This window comes from Brachyhypopomus gauderio, unplaced genomic scaffold (assembly GCF_052324685.1).
Source record: "Brachyhypopomus gauderio isolate BG-103 unplaced genomic scaffold, BGAUD_0.2 sc43, whole genome shotgun sequence".
NCBI lineage: Eukaryota > Metazoa > Chordata > Actinopteri > Gymnotiformes > Hypopomidae > Brachyhypopomus > Brachyhypopomus gauderio.
Window position 1 is genome coordinate 827907 of NW_027506869.1, and position 17255 is coordinate 845161.

General features: G+C 43.8%; 1 protein-coding gene across 1 annotated transcript; it reads left to right on the forward strand.

Moving 5' to 3' along the window:
• The first annotated feature begins 13275 nt into the window (after nt 1–13275).
• LOC143486018 (uncharacterized) lies at nt 13276–15742 on the forward strand. The gene is made up of 5 exons (XM_076985786.1): nt 13276–13500; nt 13646–13727; nt 13876–14141; nt 14386–14449; nt 14602–15742. The coding sequence occupies exons 1-5, from the start codon at nt 13432–13434 to the stop codon at nt 14925–14927; spliced, it is 807 nt and encodes a 268-aa protein (XP_076841901.1). The 5' UTR covers nt 13276–13431; the 3' UTR covers nt 14928–15742.
• Nucleotides 15743–17255: the final 1513 nt, after the last annotated feature.

Genomic DNA, 17255 nt, shown 5'->3' on the forward strand with positions numbered 1-17255 from the left:
GAAATTCGGCCCCTCACTCCTTCTAATGGCCATCAACCACTTCTTTCTGAGTTCCTCGTCAGCTGGGAACGAGTGGAAACTCAAATAAGGCTGTTTTTGTTTGGAATTAGAGCACAGCGGTACGCTGCAAAAACACTTGCTAGTCACTTGCGCCATGGCAGAAGTACGAACGCTCCAAACGGAAATGATTTTACACAGAACTGTCTAGACCGGAAATGTCGACCCCAGAAGCGAGAGAAAGGCCTATCAGCAATGAAGACCTGCTGCGGTCTTTCTCCCTACTTTTGGAAGACGGCTGCAGGGTCTCTCTGCTGAGTTGTTTGTTGCCCCTGCTGTGTGCATTCAGTAAGCCTTCTCGTTGGTATCGTGGTGCGTCGTTTGGTGTTTTTACCTCCACGATTTCTCTATTTTCGAGTGCATTCACTCCTGCGCCATTCTGGCCGTTCTCAAGTTTTCCGTTTGTTATTTCTCTATCTGGTTATTTTGGTAGTTAATTTAGGAAGGGTTTTTTGTTGCTAACCTTTGTGGTTCGAGAGCCAGTTACTTCCCCTGGAGTCTTCTGTTCGTTTGTTTATTTTTCCCTCGCGTTGAGTTTTACGCGATCTTTTATTTTCCCCTGTGCGTCCTTCTCACGGAGGAACTTTTTTGTGCTTTTCCCGCATACCTTTTGCCGGAGGTCTTGGTTCTCTTATTATTTCGTCGTTTGGCGTTTGGGTTCCCCTGGTTAATAAATCCCCGTGACACATTTGCGTTTTAATATCGTCGCGTAACACAAGGATCATATTGCCTTGTGCCACAACAGTCAATTTTGACGTTTTAATATACATTTTACAGTATATGTTTTGTATTGCACAAGTTCTACTTTCACATCTGCTGGAATCACCTCCCCAAATATTGTTTGTGCATCATCCTTCACGGGTTCTACAGTCTTTTCTGCGGGCTTTACTTCAGTAAACCACGGTCTGTTATGTTGTTAAAGACGAGTGACCGAAATACATCCGTACAGACACGTTTTTAAAATGATAGTTTTCCCACATTCATTTCTAACTGTCCTCAAATGGTCATATTTATTGTAGCCGTCTTAACCGAAACTGAACACCAAACTCTCCTTAGGCTTTTATTTCCTCTGTGACCCCAGTTCCCCTTTCCCTCTCTTCCTTGATGCATACAGTCACATATACCTACAAGAGAAATATCACAGAATGTGAATAACTTTTCCACAAGAATATTAGCCTATTGTATACACTTCCACATCACATTTCAACATATACACCTACTTTCTTTGCTGTTCTGTCACGTATGGCTACGCCCCCTCTCCCCGCTGTCACTCCAACTAGAGGTCTGCGCGGGACTGCTTTTTTAATCCCGCTCCCGCCCGCTCCCGCTTGTTTTAGACCCGCTCCCGCCAAAAAATCGCTTGTTTTAATCCCGCTCCCGCCCGCACCGGCCAAAAAATCGCTTGTTTTAATCCCGCACCTGCCCACCACATACACATTTCTGTCGCCCCCGCCCGCAATCCTAATATGAATTGAATTAATTAGATTTAGTACTTGAAATTTTCTTATGTATTTATTAAAACAGCAATATAGCGATGGATCGCGCTGTCCCATTTCTTATCACAGTCCAAACACATCCCGTTAGGTGACGTACACCAACACTTTCTGACATGTATCACAACAAGCCGATTTCCATCTCCATTAATTACAATGGAATATGACTTCCATACATCAGACTTTCCTGTAGTTGGCTTAATTGTGGTGTATTCGCCTGTTTTAATAGAATTTTCCACAGCTGAAACTGGTTGACCGTCTACAGCAGGGGTCGGCAACCTATGGCACACCGAGGCATAGTCACTGGCACGCGACACGCTGGACCAGCATCAGCAAAAATATATATTTTAATATAAATTATTATATTAATGGATTATACTTTCGCGAGTGACCGTAGCACGCGACCTCCCCCCCTCCTCGGTCAACAATTTAAACTCGCCGCCATAGTGGCACACTCATTGACTGGACATGTTAAAGTTAGCACTCCATGTCTCAAAGGTTGCCGACCCCTGGTCTACAGTCTCTGCCATTTCTGTATCAAAATGACGCACACTTCATGTTCACGTGATCAGTTGCTTAGCCAATATTTTGAATTAGTTTATTGCTTACTTACTGAATGATTGTTGTTTTGTTTTCGTCCTGTTCCTTATGCATGGAAATCATTGCGTTGTTATTATTATAATTTTCTAGACTATTAATTTGCGGGATTTTTCTACATGTATATGTGGTCCCGCTCCCGCATCGCCTGGACTAATTCAACTCCCGCTCCCGCCAATAACAATTAAATTCTGTCCTGCGCCGCAAGATATTCTGTCGGGTCCCGTGGGACCCGCGGGATTACCGCGGGAGTGCAGACCTCTAACTCCAACGTCTCTGTTCCTCGTGGTTTTGTTATTCCCTGCCTGTTTATCCCGCCCAGCTCGTTGTCTCTGATTCCTCGTTGTTACCACGCCCCGTCGTCATTGTTTGCACCTGATCCTTGTTTGGTGTTCTGTGTATATATATCCCTGAGTGTCCCTTGTCGGTTGTTTTGGATGTTTGGATGTTGGTGTTTGTACCAGTTTGGATTGCCGTTCGCCTGTGGTTCGTGTTCTTTGTGTTTCCCTGCCTTGCTCGTGTTTGCCTTGTTTTCGTTATGCCCGTGTATCTGTGTTATTCGGACTGCCACCCCGTTATGACCCCTGACTGCTTTAGTGACGACGAATATGGAATGTCCTGCAATAAATCTCGCTCTTCTCAGCGTTTGTGTCCGTCCCCTCGTTCCGTGGCGCGAGCCACGTTACATGTTCCTATTAAATGCAGTGAGTTAACATTACTAATATATGATCTTCCAATATACCTTTTGTTTTTTACATTTAATTTCACTAGCATTACTTGCGTATTTATGATGACCACATGCAATAAATAAATAAAAAGTTACCACAGGTGTATCAGACCATGCAATCCTATAAAAAAAATTCACTCTATTGCCAACCCCACTTCATAACACATTATAACACAAATATTACACATTTTACTCACTTTCTGATACTTCACAGGATTTGCAATGATCTCAGCAATAGTTTTCTTCTGAACATGTGCTCTCAAAGACAAAATCCAATTCCCTCAAGCAAGAAAATCTGGATTGTCCGCCAGCAACAATATCCATCTTTCCTTGTTGTCTGGAAGGTCTGAAATCCACGTTTGTTAGACAAAAACATGTTAAAAAACATGTTAGACAAAGAAGTCATCCCTTTGTAGTCACTTCAAATTTTATTTCAACGTCTTCAAAAGTCTTTATATAGACAAGAATTACAAAAACTAAATTCTATACACATAAAAACTATATTAACATGCAATTCTAACACACTTACCTATTTTTCTTTGCCATGACAGAGCTGGTGTTGCTCGACTGGAAAAACAACAACTTTTTGTAGCTTCTTGTAAGACCCCTGTAAAATATTTGTTTGCTTGGAGATTCAACTATTTCTGACACATGGTGGATCCCTCTACGGCCACCTTAGCTTTTTTTGCCCTTACGTCCATCTTCATCCATACATGCAAATAAAAACACATTTACAGTAACAAATTAGTCATTTGACTATTACATTTTACCACAATTAATACATCTTCAATACATCAGTACATAATACATCTATGTACTTTTTATTCTAATAAATACTTTCCTTTTTTATATAAATTATACAAATGATTCAATACACAAGGACTTGAATGACATTTTCAACTTTTAAATGACTACATAGCATCCTATGCATTTGTGATGGACAGGGTGAGTGAAAATAAATGGAAGCGATCGCGCCAAGTCTCAGGGAAAAAGGACGGTTTAATATGTAAAGTGTGCAAACCAAAACCCGTGAACTGATCCGAATTAAGGATATAATAACCAGCGGTCAACTGGTACAAAGACAAGACATATATAGACAAACAAACGACCCTCAGGTGAGACGGATCACGGGCTCCGCCCACCTGAGGGATGAACACAACACCACACCCACAAGACAAGCTGCCGCTGTAGATGGGGGCGACCAGTAGGGGGCCCGCTGTACCGTGACAGATCCCCCCTCCAAGCCGCACTCCCCTCCACTGGCTGTGCGGCACACAGCGGCAGCACACAAAACAAAGGGGCAGGGACAAGGGACACACCCCCTGTAGTCCTGGAGCTGCAACACAAAAAACAAACAGTCAGCTCACCTACCTGGGCGGGACCATGGACCGACTGGGCCGTCAACAAGACAAAACCACGCCCCGGTCGGTCACAGGGCCCTCACGCCCTAACCGGCATTAAGCCGCATAGCTCCAAGGTGCGAGGACGACTGGCTACAGCTCCTTGTCCGTCCGGGGTGTATGTGTGTGCAGGTTACCTCCCTGGGGCGTGGCTATGTCACCTCCAGGACCCCGTGGAAGGGTCTTCATCTTGTGAGCTCTTCAGACCGGGCTCCGGTCACCCCACAACATAAGGGGGCTCCTGCCAGGTAGAGACCTCCACAAGGCCCAGGAACACCACGATCCACTGCCAGGGAGAAGCACCTGCACAAAGAACACAAATGCACACACACCCACACACACCAACACAAAACACAAACGTGCACTTACCCTGATCCCCCTACCATGGGGGAGGGGTCTCCTTTCCAGATCAGGAGAACCCCCCACGTTATTGGTCAGGGCCTCACTAGGGAGTGTGGCACGGGCCCACAGCCGGTCCTCCCCCCAACACAAGACCCAAGGGGAGGAGCATGCTTGGAATTACATCCAACAAAATCACAAACACGCTAAGACTAGACATACAAAAAAAACCGTGTTCACACAATGAATGGACGGGATCCACACGTGTGCGCGCTCGTTTTCCCCAAAAGTGACGCGCCACTCAAGTACGCCCACTCCCCACATAAACACGAGACGAACGGGAAGCGAGGCGACGGTGACGAGCGGCAGCTGCGTCACACACACAAAACACATAACAAACCCCAAGTAAGTATGTTTGAAAGTAAAGGAGACTGGCAGCTTCCGAAAGTGGCTGGTTATTCTGTGACGGGCAGGGTGAGCGAAAATAAATGGAAGCGATCACGCCAAGTCTCAAGGAAAAAGGATGGTTTAATATGTAAAGTGTGCAAACTAAAACCCGTGAACTGATCCGAATTAAGGATATAATAACCAGCAGTCAACTAGTACAAAGACAAGACATATATAGACGAACAAACGACCCTCAGGTGAGACGGATCGCGGGCTCCGCCCACCTGAGGGACAAACACAACACCACACCCACAGGACAAGCTGCCGCTGTAGACGGGGGCGACCAGTAGGGGGCCCGCCGTACCGTGACAGCATTATTATATAATAAACTGCAAATTTCTCCTGCCTGCCAAATTTCCAATACTAACATTACCAAACACATACTACCATATACTTGGAAATTATCCACTTATTCATGCTCCTGCTGTTTAAAGAATAAATTAATTACCATTTGTCATTTACATAGACAAACTATTGACGCACTGTGACGGGGGTATAGAGGTGGCCAGAGGCACTGGTTGTAGGTTAGGATCTTTATTCTCCATGACAAACACAAATACACGAGCACAAAGCGAAAACAAAGCAAAGAGCAATAGCTCACAAACAGCAATGAACAAAGTGAAAGAATAAGAGATCTCCTTTTAATTCTGCAGTGTGCAGCAAGCGAAGGAAATGCATAGTCCTCAAGGAATGTGCAGCACTGGGGGGTATTCCAAGAAGTGGGTTAAGTGATAAAACCGGGTAAGTTAACTCAGAATTCACGGAAACTCTAGGTTTTCCGTTCTAGAAACCGAGCTTAGAGAGAACCTGAGTCAGTTACTATAGCAACTTATGCTATGAAGCTAACCTGCTCACTGGCTGGTTAACTTGAACCTAAGCCCGAGTTACAAACATGTCATCATGTGTCATCATGACGTGTCCTTTCCTCGAAGATCATGTGGTCTTTAATTCACACGGACAATAAAGAAATTAAACAAAGGAGAAGCAATATATAACAAACTTCATTCCATTTACATTTTAAGGATTTCCTAGAGTGATTAGCTGCATTGATGGAACCCACATATGCTACCTATTACAGCACCTATAGAACATGGAGGTGATTACATAAACAGAAAATCCATCCATAGCATTAATGTACAGGTACTAACCTTTATAACCCTTAATGAATAATGTACTTATCTTTAATGGTCACAAAATGAACGTAGCTATTGTAACAGACCGTTCTCTATCCCATCAAGATCATATGTGATGCTTCCCACCTCATCACAAATGTTGAAGCCAGATTGGCCAGGATCCATGCATGATTCCATACTGTACAGCAAATCTGAACAGAGTAGGCCTGTGGTAGTTTTGCTAATTGTTCACATGCAGTGTAATAGTTAAATCATTGCAATCCCTAGTGCAATTATAGGACACTATGACGGCTTCCTTCATGGAGACAGAGGGTATCCCTGCCTGCCCTTTACCTCATGACTCCCTATTCAGATCCTGCACCTGGACCACAGTCCCAATACAATCAGGCTCACAGCAAAACCAGGGCAAGAATTGAAATGACCCTAGGAATCCTCGAGGCCAGGTTCCAGTGCCTGAAGAGGCTCAGAGTTACCCCTGAGAGGGCATTCAACATAATAATGGCATATGTGGTATTACACAACATTGCAACCATCCAGGGAGAGCGACAGCCTACCAACTCGGACGTGCCCACAGACGAGGAACCTTACATGCATGTGGGTAACAACAGAGATGGTGGAGTTGTCAGAGACTCCATCTGCAGTCAATGCTTTTCCCATTAAATCATGAACCACCACTCCCTCCCCACCCCCCACCCCCGTAACCTTTTAATATACATTACAGTCAAAATCACTGTTATGTTTCATTATTTTATTTTTGCTGTAAATAAATATATTTTAGAATAGATTTTAAGAATAAGATATAGTTATATACAGCCATGCCACTTTGTACTGTATTCTTATACTTCATTTTTATCTGATGCCATGTGCATTTCTTCTGTACTTTATATCATCTCCAGCAGTTATTCTACAAGGGGAACCACTTTTGTCAGGTTCTGGTTAAATGTGTTCCTCCTCTTTTTTCAGCGTAAATGATATAATATATCATACATATGATATATTACATAATATCATACATAAATATATATACAGTAACATACCTGTCAAGTGTCCCGTTTTGGCCGGATGTCACGTAGGGCTACGCCCCCCTCTCCCCGCTGTCACTCCAATGTCTGTTCCTCGTGTTTTCTGTTATTCCTTGCCCGTTAATCCCGCCCCGCTCGTTTGTCTTCGTGATTCCTTGTTTGTTACCACGCCCCTGTGTCATTGTTATCACCTGTCCCTTGTTTCAGTTCAGTGTTATAAGTCCCAGTGATTCCCCAGTCTGGTTATCTGTGGTTTTGTTCATTCTGTTCTTTCGTGGTCCTGATCCCATGCTTTCGTGTTGCCGTGTTCGTGTATGTTAATCCTGTTCGTAAGTACGTCTTGTTATTGCTGCCCAGTTGCCCTGTGTATTCTGTTTGGTTTAGTTGCTCTGCGTTCTACCCGTGTTTTGTTTCTAGTATTCGTTCTGTCATGTCTCTCCGTGTTTCGTGTTCGGACTCCCTCTCGGATTTGACCAATGCTTTCCTCCTTGACCCTGAGTTCGGTATTCCCTTTATTAAATCTCGCTCTCCTCAGCGTTTGTGTCCGTCTCCTCGCTCCGTTGCGCATGCAACGTTACACCGGGACAGTCCCGTATTTTACCGCTCTGTCCCGGCGTCGTCCCGAATTTTTATTTTCCCGTATTTGTCCCGTATTTTCAGTTTTCAATTTTTATTTTTTTAAAGCATTCATGTGCCGCTCCAAACAGAATTCTGTCACTAGCCTCGCGAGAACTGCCAGTACCTGCCAGTGAGTACCTTGACGAATGGGACAGGGAATTTACTTTCCTAAAGTGGAGCATGAAGGGGCATAGCTACTCATTCTGTAAGATATGTAGCTGTGATTTTAGTGCCTCTCATGGTGGAAGGAAAGATGTCCGTCAGCACGAACAATCTGCCAAGCACAAACGCGGGCTAAAGGCACAGAAATATGCCCAGGAGATGTCCCCATTTGTAGCTAGAAATACCACTAGAAAATTTTATTTCAAAACATATTTGGGGTGTTTTTTCTTCACTTTTTGCCACTCCAAAGATGTTTTCGTTTCTCCTACAGCCTCGATTGCAGCTATATGCAAATAACTGATTATGCAAATTAGGTGATGACGTCATATACAGGAAATGTCCCGTATTTTTAAATACAAAACTTGACAGGTATGTACAGTAAAGTTACTGTGTGAAAGGGTAACAGATGTATAGTTTATCAGCATGATTACTGCAGCTGAATATCCACGCTAGCTGAACTGTGTTGTGTTGAAACACTGTAAACAATGCTATGGATTAAAAATATAAAGTAAGAAACGTTGCTGCTGTAGAACTAAAATGTAAATGCATTCCAAACTATGAAACCATTTCCAAGATGCAATTATAACAGTGAATGTATATCAAATAATACTACAGGCTCATTACTGTTACATATATCCTATCAGCAATAATTCATGCCCAATACATCCTCACTGGAGTCTGAACAGAGTAACATAGCTTTATATAACTTTATATGTTACCGTAACATGTTGTTAGCTAGGTTTATACTTTCGCGAGTGACCGTATCGCGACTCCGCCCACCTTGGGCGAACCTCCAATGTAACTCGGTTCACGTTGAATATCAGCAGGCTAGAGCAGCAGCTCTTACAAAATGAGAGAAAATTCTGTTTTATCTTCACAAAAAAATCCTTTCACAAAGCGTTCACTTGAAGAATGCTAGGGCAAAATTCACGTTCAAATAAATAAAGGGAAATAAGACTGCTTTGTTTGTTTTTATTTAGTTTACACCCCCCTGAATTTTTTTTTGCACCAGCCGCCACTTCTGTGAAACCAACCTGTTCAGTTGGAAGCAACACTGATTGTGAATCAATTTCACCTGCTGTTGTGCAAATGGAATAGACAACAGGTAGAAATGAGAGGCAATTAGCAAGACCCCCCCTATAAAGGAGTGGTTCTGCAGGTGGGGACCACAGACCACTTCTTAGTACCTATGCTTTCTGGCTGATGTTTTGGTCACTTTTGAAGTTTGGTGGTCCTTTCACACTCGTGGTAGCATGAGACGGACTCTACAACCCACACAAGTGGCTCAGGTAGTGCAGCTCATCCAGGATGGCACATCAATGCGAGCTGTGGCAAGAAGGTTTGCTGTGTCTGTCAGCGTAGTGTCCAGAGGCTGGAGGCGCTACCAGGAGACAGGCCAGTACACCAGGAGACGTGGAGGAGGCCGTAGGAGGGCAACAACCCAGCAGCAGGACCGCTACCTCCGCCTTTGTGCAAGAAGGAACAGGAGGAGCACTGCCAGAGCCCTGCAAAATGACCTCCAGCAGGCCACAAATGTGCATGTGTCTGCACAAACAGTTAGAAACCGACTCCATGAGGATGGTATGAGGGCCCGAAGTCCACAGATGGGGGTTGTGCTCACAGCCCAACACCATGCAGGACGCTTGGCATTTGCCAGAGAACACCAGGATTGGCAAATTCGCCACTGGCGCCTTGTGCTCTTCACAGATGAAAGCAGGTTCACACTGAGCACATGTGACAGATGTGACAGAGTCTGGAGACGCCGTGGAGAGCGATCTGCTGCCTGCAACATCCTTCAGCATGACCGGTTTGGCAGTGGGTCAGTAATGGTGTGGGGTGGCATTTCTTTGGAGGGCCGCACAGCCCTCCATGTGCTCACCAGAGGTAGCCTGACTGCCTTTAGGTACCGAGATGAGATCCTCAGACCCCTTGTGAGACCATATGCTGGTGCGGTTGGCCCTGGGTTCCTCCTAATGCAGGACAATGCTAGACCTCATGTGGCTGGAGTGTGTCAGCAGTTCCTGCAAGATGAAGGCATTGAAGCTATGGACTGGCCCGCCCGTTCCCCAGACCTGAATCCGATTGAGCACATCTGGGACATCATGTCTCTCCATCCACCAACGTCACGTTGCACCATAGACTGTCCAGGAGTTGGCGGATGCTTTAGTCCAGGTCTGGGAGGAGATCCCTCAGGAGACCATCCGCCACCTCATCAGGAGCATGCCCAGGTGTTGTAGGGAGGTCATACAGGCACGTGGAGGCCACACACAATACTGAGCCTAATTTTGACTTGTTTTAAGGACATTACATCAAAGTTGGATCAGCCTGTAGTGTGTTTTTCCACTTTATTCATTAAATCCTACATGTTCAATGAGACTGGTGTGATTGCATCCTTTTTCTTGCGCACCATTGCTGGTCACATCTGAGCTTAATTTCTACAATGGTTTTAATATTCAAAGGCTCTATATCAGGGGTTGGCAACCTATGGCATAATCACTGGCACGCTGGACCAGCATCAGCAAAAAAATTTATAATAAAAAATAGAGCACGATCCTCCAATCCAAATCGCTCCTCAACGCTCTGCTCGGCGAAGGCGTTTATACTTGGCGATCGATCGCGATATAATACTTAATTTGTGTCCATTTACACCTCCCCTCCGCTAACAATTTACACTCACCAATATCAATATATATATATATATATGATCTACAAAATGATGCAATACGTACAATAAAGGGTAAAAAAACATTAAAGTGCCGTTCCAGAATAACAAGTGAGAAGTATTTTAAACTTTGATTTAAAGATGTCTAAAGTCATGGCTCTTCTAATGTTTTTATTCAGCTACTTTTTTGTAAGAGCGGCATATACTTCTGTTTAAAGAGCTTCTTCGTGCAGTTTCCGCCTTCTTTTTGGCAGATCTGTTAAGATGATCTGTTAAGGCTGCAGTAAAAAATGATTGACAGCTAACTCTGGCTGATAATTGGCTTAATAAAAATTGATTGACAACAAAAGTCTAGTATCTGATTGGCTGCAGTCAAAAATGATTGACACATGCTCCGCCCTTTACCCACACCCACCGGGGCTCCGGCCTGCAGCATTACATATTTGTCCGTCCTCGAATGCCTATGACGTCACGTGCATTGTGACGTCATATACGGTAGACTATATATATCGGCGTCATTCTGAAAATACGCTAGTGTAGGCGAATTCTCCTGGCTGACGGCAAGCGGATATTATCAACTGTAATAATTAAGAGCATAAATAATTAGTTCCAAATTGTTATAACTGAGCTAATAGGACAATATATTCAGTGTTATAGACATAGAGGAAAGAATCCAGTTAAAGTCATATTCAACTGATACTTCATCGGTAAGTGCGAATTAACCTATTTGCTTTATTTGCTTGTGTGTACATGCCGTTGCTTGGCAACGCGTCCGCGGTGCTGTAGAGGTCTGCACTCCCGCGGTAGTCCCCAAGAATGTCTTGCGGCGCGGGACAGAATTTAATTGTTATTGGCGGGAGCTGGAGTTTAATTAGTCCAGGCGATACGGGAGCAGGACCACATATGCATGTAGAAAAATCCCTAGACTATTGTAAATAGTCTAGAAAGTTAAGGCAATAAACTAATTCAAAATATTGGCTAAGCAACTGGTCACGTGAACATTGGATACAGAAATGGCAGAGACTGTAAGACCAGGGGTGGCCAACCCGCGGCTCGCGAGCCGGTCCGCGGGCTCACTAACGGGGTGCGCGGTTTGTTTACAAGCCTAGCGAGCCGCTAATACTTTTAAAACCGGCGTAGTGGAAAACACGGATTTGCATTTGACTTTTCCAGGGTTGCCAACTTTTGACGTTCGCTTGGATTGAGATTTTAACCTGGAGCTGGTGGCAAGTGTATTTTGTTGAGCGGGGGGGGGGGCGAACGTAAAATGGAAACAGATTCAGTGTTATATCGCCGGTGGACGGCGACAGAGCTAGCGAACTAGTAACGTATTGAATCATGTATGTGGATCTGAGGTAAATAAACTGGATATTTTTTTTCGGCGTGAGATATCGGATGTGTGGCGTGAGAGCGTGTGAAAACGGTCAAATGCGTGTGTCTCACGCTCAATGCGTGAGAGTTGGCAACCCTGCTTTTCACAGCTAATATTTTACACTCGCCACCCCCCCCCCCCCCCCCCCCCCCCCCGCTCTACAAATTACACACTTTGACCAATGCATTCAGCACTGACAATAACTCAAAAGAACGAACTTCATGAGTACAACAGACACGCGACTGGCGCTGCAAACAAAATATGAAGCAGTTTCAAGTTAATATAAGCAACAAAACCTCAACAGTACTAATAATTACCAAAGCGAAGGACCGACACACACACCGATGGGACAATTTCAACATCTCCAATTCACCTGACTGTGTTTGGACTGTAAGAAATGGGACAGCGCGATCCATCGCTATATTGCTGTTTTAATAAATACACAAGAAAATTTCAAGTACTAAATTTAATTAATTCAATTCTTATTAGGACTGCGGGCGGGAGCGACAGAAATGTGTATGTGGCGGGCGGGTGCGGGATTAAAACAAGCGATTTTTTTGGCGGGAGCGGGCGGTAACGGGATTAAAACAAGCGGGAGCGGGATTAAAACAGTCCCGCATCGCCTTAAATACATGAAGCGGGAGATATTTTTAATCAGTGCGTACTCAGCTCCTTTTGAAGATGCATACAATGCAGTTTGCGTTTAGATGCTCTCAGAAGTAACTGAAAAAGGCTGGGCTAGTCAAAACCGTGGTCAACTTTTCAGTTGGTTTTAGCTGCATCCAACATACTTCCCGCGGTTATCATAGGATTCATTGCATGCGTTTTCTGATCTGAATTTGTAATGAGTTCACGAAATGTAGCGCACACGTTGTCGAAGCGTTTGAGTAAAGTGATTTATGAATTTGTACAGCGTTCATTTATTTCCATCGCGATTATAAAATGCATCACACATGCATGGTCGGAGTGGGCCACTTTTTCAGCCCGGGAGTTTCATGCGCAAATCCGGCCCAAAATTATATTTCCATCCCAATCGGCCCAAACTAGAGATTGACATGAACCGGCCCATCGGGAATCCTCCCGAATCTCCCGATTAGCCACTCCGGCTCTGCACACATGTAATTTCGATAAAATGATTCAAGTATGCGCAGCGCGTTTTTCATTTGCAGTGCACATGTTTTCCTTGCCTTAGTCGCTGTGAAGACCACCGTTGATTTTACGGGGCTTGTTTGATAGTGGCGTAAATTGTAATACGTCCGGCTTGGTTTAAAAGTGATATTGAGGGGATACATAGTGTACATATAAAAATTATCAGTTTGTTTACTCATTTATTGAACTTATTAATGGAAATATATTACACTCTTGTGTGTCTTTAGTTCTTTAGTTACTTCGACTAGCAGTCATGAACAAGAAGATTCGTAGCAGGTTCCCTTTCATTCGGAAGCCTCCCATGAACACATTTGGCTTGAAGGTATGAAGGTCAATTTTGCTAATACATTTCTTGACATTAATGTTCTGCTAGTCATGTTTTTCTGCTAGTCATCTCACATGTGGAGATGAAAATTTGGTAGTGAATTAACACTATACTACAATTCATATGTTCGATTCCTATGAAGCGAAATGAAGTAAGCCCAGAGAGGACGACACGAGTTGAGCTGTATGATATTCTGCGTGATATTGCTGATATTCCTGAAGTCTGTAAGTCTGTTGAAATTGTGTTACTTATAGGAAAATACGTTAGTCATTATGCAAATAACAAATCTTCAGTATACGTTTAAGTAAAATGTGCATCTCCTGTGTATATATCACTAGAACGGTCTTAATAATTTTATCTGATATTTTACAGCTTCATATAATGAATTGGTGAGCGACGCATCTTCTGTTAAGAACAAGAAGAATTCTGGTCTAATCGAGGGCCCTGTGGTTTCCTGTCTGAAATCTGAAGACAGTGGCTTGGTGAAGGATTGTGATGGCCCTAGTTCATCTCCTTGTGATTCACCTACACCTTCCAGCAGAGCAGGAAGTCTGGTTAATCTCATAACACAAGTCCCGAAGAAACGCAGCAGGTTCCCTTTCATTCTGAAGCCTCCCATGATCAAATTTGGCTGGAAGGTATGAAGGTCTATTTTGCTAATACATTTCTTGACATTAATGTTCTGCTAGTCATCTCACATGTGGAGATGAAAATTTGGTAGTGAATTAACACTATACAATTCATAGCAATATATTTAAGTATGTTCCCTAGGCCCAGTTCTTTCATACAGCATTTCTGATGTCTCCTTTTGATTATTGAATTTCTCTTAATGTTAGTTTTCTAATATTAACATCCTAACGTTTTCTTTTTTTCTCTATGAAGCGAAATCAAGTAAGCTCAGAGAAGATGAGAGGAGGTGACCTGCAAGCTGATATTCCTGAATTCTGTAAGTCTGTTGAAATTGTGTTACTTATAGGAAAATACGTTAGTCATTATGCAAATAACAAATATTCTGTATACGTTTAAGTAAGTAAAATGTGCACCTCCTGTGTATATATCACTAGAAAGGTCTTAATAATTTAATCTGTTATTTTACAGCTTCATATAATGAATCGGTGAGCGACGCATCTTCTGTTAAGAACAAGAAGAATTCTGGTCTAATCGAGGGCCCTGTGGTTTCCTGTCTGAAATCTGAAGACAGTGGCTTGGTGAAGGATTGTGATGGCCCTAGTTCATCACCTTGTGATTCACCTACACCCTCCACCATCTCACTCTGTAGTGAGGACAGCCTGTCCATTGTTGGTATTCTTTGCATGGTAACAGACGCATCTCCTGTTAAGAAGCCTCCAAAGATGCTGTCGAGGATCTTTGCAGCCATCCCAAAGGCTTTTTGCTGCTGCTTGAAAGCCCAGCCAGAGGAGTGAAGTCCAGGGACCATCAAGTAGACTTCACCAGCAGTCAAGCTTCACAGAGCAATCTGTGTTGAATATGACTATCCCCACAAAAGCAACACACACATATACAGATGCTGCCATTGAGCGCTCATTTGGCACACGCCAGCACAGCTCATGTTCGGCAGAGAGCTGCGCACACCCGTGGAGCTGCACACACACGTTATGTTATGTGCAGCAGCTGCAGCCGCACCTCCTGACAGCCCGTCAGCTGGCTCGAGAACACCAGGGGGATGCTTGTGGTCGGCAGGGGGATGCTTGTGGTCGGCAGAAGCGCTCCTACGAATCCCAGTGCCAAGGTGAACCTCCTGCCCCAGGGGTCCAGGTCTGGCTCTACAACCCCTGACACCGGGGGCACTGCCTCAAGCTCCAGTCACACTGGGAGGACCCCTGTGAAATCCTGAGTCGCCTGGGCAAAGTGGTATATCGAGTTCGGTGCACCGGGACAGTCTCACTCCACATCGGCCCCGCCAGCGAGACATTCATGGCTCTGAGCCCCCTAAGGACACCCCGTGCGCTGGGCCAGATACAGAGCCAGCCAGTCCAACGCTGCTGAGAGCCACAGAGAGACCACATCGGTTCAGGAGGACCCCTGCTCACTTGAGAGACTTTGTCCGCACTCTGCGGGTCACCAGGGCAGTTGACCCTTGAGGAGGGGGCAATGTAGCGCCTACCAATAGGTGAACTCTGGGCGGGGTCTGTGAGGGCAGTGCATGGTTAGTTAATGCCACCCTGAATGTGTGTTGTTTGTGCTTCCTTTCTTTCCCTTACACCTGTTTGATGCGAGTTTTCTTTAATAAAATGAAAGCATGAGCAATGTCTTACTATCTGCCTCATTCCTCACTGCAGCTACAATATAATAATGATAATAATACTCTAATATGTTTAATATACTTCTATTGATATTACTACTACTACTACTACTACCACCACCACCAAGATCGATTCTCGATACTAATATAAAGACACATTATTACAATATCAGGAAATAATTTCCTTAAGGGAGTTTTGAGAGGTATAAAACTATCACCACCACTGAGAACAATTGTGACTCAATACGTTTCTATAGAATGGAGCATTTCACACAAACACTGAATAAGTTATTTACAAAAGATTTCCTCTTTAACTATGTGCACCCACATTTATAAAAGCTATAAAATAGAGCTATAAAAAGATTTAAGCCACAGGTGGCTACTGCTATATATAAGTTATGGGTTGGCAAATTCCCAGTTAATGTGTTTCATGTGCATGTATGAACTTACCAAACATGTTGAATGCCCTCTTGTGGCCTTTAGCAGCCCAATTCAGCTGACTTGCCAAACCATTGAAAAGGGCATGGGTCAGCGTCCATCTTACAACCATTTCTTGTGTATGTCCACCCATGATGGAAAGGTAAGACACCTAAGAGGACAGTATTGATGAGACGTACCTAAAACTATGTAATAACAAAGGGCATGTAAGGAATGATAAGCCAGTCAAAATTCTCCTATTGTATGCCTTACTGGCAGGTATACTATTAAGAGATATTTTTTTATTTTCAGCACTGCACTTTGCATACTGAGAAGAGGATGGAAGGGCTAATTTATTACTCTTGCTAAATCCTGTCACAAAGATAACATTTTATTTAAAGAGAAGTACCATCTTTTGAAATTCCTTCGTATGTTTTAAGATGACCTCTGCATGATCAAAATCTGCCATGGTTCTAAGGGGGAGACTGATGACAGAAGGCAGTGTGCTTTCAGTGTCCACTAAGTCTCGTCTCAGGGCCTTTACATCATGGGTAAACTTTTTAATATCTTCTTTCATATCTCTGTTTTCCTCCCTAATTTGTGCAAGCATTTGCACGACTTTGCTAAGTCCAAATCTATAAAGCGACAATAATAGATTTATTTTAACAAAGCATGGCTTAACCCTGAGATCTGTTACAAACACACCAGGAGTGTCTGTCGCAGAGAGCTAATTCCCCATTCCAAACTCTCATCTTTTATACTTTTACTCATCAATACGCACGGTGTCCACGAGGTGAACATGAGGTGATCAACCAAAAGTGATTGGACAATACATGGAATAATTAACACTGATTTGACAGATGCATATGATGCATGCCCCCTCCACGCTCAGCATCGGTTGTATACAGCGCTTTTTACAACAGTTGTTGTCACAAAGCAGCTTTACAAGTGCCGAGTCCTAGTCCCCAGTGAGCAAGCCAAAGGCGACAAAATTTTCTTTGCTAGCTTGCGTTAGAGCTGGCCTAATTATGTGCCTCTAATTATGTATACCTAAATAATACACAGGTCTAGA